The 1,746-nt window shown below is 45.4% G+C and overlaps 1 protein-coding gene across 1 annotated transcript; it reads left to right on the forward strand.

Annotated features, from left to right (window-relative positions):
* Window positions 1-621, forward strand: LOC137719924 (uncharacterized). The gene has a single exon (XM_068458906.1). It carries the CDS (start codon window positions 1-3, stop codon window positions 619-621), a length of 621 nt encoding a protein of 206 aa, XP_068315007.1.
* Window positions 622-1,746: the final 1,125 nt, after the last annotated feature.

Below are 1,746 nucleotides of genomic sequence, written 5' to 3' on the forward strand. Positions count from 1 at the left end.
ATGTATAATCTGAAGCTGGATAAGTTTAAGGGTCATGAAGGATATGAGGGTGTTAAGCGGTGGCTGGAGCATATTGAAAAGACTTTTCGAGTATTGCAAAGTCAGGGAAATCTTCCTTTTGAAAGGTGGGTTGAGACGACCTCATGGTTCTTAGGTAAAGAATCGGCATCCTGGTGGGAACAGGAGGTCTGTCATTTGACCCCAGAAGAAAGGGCTGACTGGGAAGTGTTTAAGCAGTTGTTTAGGAAAAGGTTTGTGCCCCCTCAGTACATTGATCGTAAGAAGCAAGAATTTACTGAGTTGAAGCAGGGGAAGTTAACGGTGAATGAGTACTATCGAAGATTCACTGATTTGTCTCGTTATCATCCGGAGGTTGTTGCCAATCCGGTTGAGATGCTTTGTCGTTTCAGATTGGGTACTAAGAAAAAGTGGCGTTCTATGGCGACCACTACTCCTTGCGACTCTTATCAAGAGTTCTATGAGATTTTGTTGAGGATTGAGGATTCTGAAGATATGCCTAGCGAGAGTGAGGAAGAAGGAAAAGATGACAATCAAAGGAAAGATGATAAAGGCAAAGGTCAAGCATCTCAAGGACCTCGCAAGACTCAGAGTTTTAAGTAGAATGGAGCTAGTTCCAGTTCTTCCAGCGTAGGTTTTAGTGCCACTAGTTAGGGAAGAGGTGGTAGATTTTCTGGGGGTCCTAGAGGCCAGAGATAGGGCGATACTGGTAGAGGAAGAGCTCCGTTGTGCCGCAGGTGTAACAATCGGCATTTTGAAGAGTGCAAGAGAGGCAGTAGTGGATGTTCTACTTGTGGGCAAATGGGACATAGAGCTGCAAATTGTCCTTAGAATCAGCAGAGGCCCCAGCAGTCTTTCTTTCCACCACCTACGCCGATCCAGCAGGTTCCAGGGCCTGGTAGTTATGGTCAGATGGGTCGTCATGGTGCCTACTATTATCAGGGTGATGTCGTTCCTTATGCTCCAAGGCAATATTTGTATCCCCAGGATCCTTATTCTCAGAGTGGGTATCCTCAGTACTCCGGAGGTTATATGCCATATCCTCCCATTCCAGCGAGTGGATCTCAGTGGTACCAGAGAGGACAGCCTCAGCAGGGAGTGATTGCTACTAGTAGTGCGGGATCTTCAAGGCAGTCTAGTCAGCCTAGTCAGGGGCGTAATGTGCAGGGTCGAGGTGGTCAGACTAGAAGAGGTCGTGGTGGACGACAGCAGACCTAGGGGCGCATCCATAATATTTCTCTGCAAGATGCTCAGAATAATCCAGACTTGATCATGGGTACGTTAAATATCCTTGGTTATTTTGCTAGAGTATTGATTGATTGTGGTGCGACACATTCTGTTATTTCTCATACATTTGCTCAAGTGACGTAACCTCACCCTACATCTCTAGGGTATGATTTACAGTTTGCTATGCCTAGAGGGGAGAAAAGCTATGTCAATTGTGTGTATCCAGGATGTCCAGTGATGGTGGAGGATGTTGTACGCTAGATGACCTTATCCCGTTAGATATTGTTGATTTTGATGTGATTTTGGGCACAGATTGGTTGCATTTTAATCTTGCCAACATAGATTGTTACGGGAAAACTGTTACATTCCATCTTCCTAGATTACCTGTGGTCACTTTTGTGGGTGAGCAGAGTGGGGTGAGACATGGCGTTATTTCTGCTATGCAAGCAAAAAGGTTGTTATCAAAAGGTTGCTAGGGATACTTAGCTCATGTAGTGTTGA

This window comes from Pyrus communis, chromosome 16, assembly GCF_963583255.1.
Source record: "Pyrus communis chromosome 16, drPyrComm1.1, whole genome shotgun sequence".
Taxonomy (NCBI): domain Eukaryota; kingdom Viridiplantae; phylum Streptophyta; class Magnoliopsida; order Rosales; family Rosaceae; genus Pyrus; species Pyrus communis.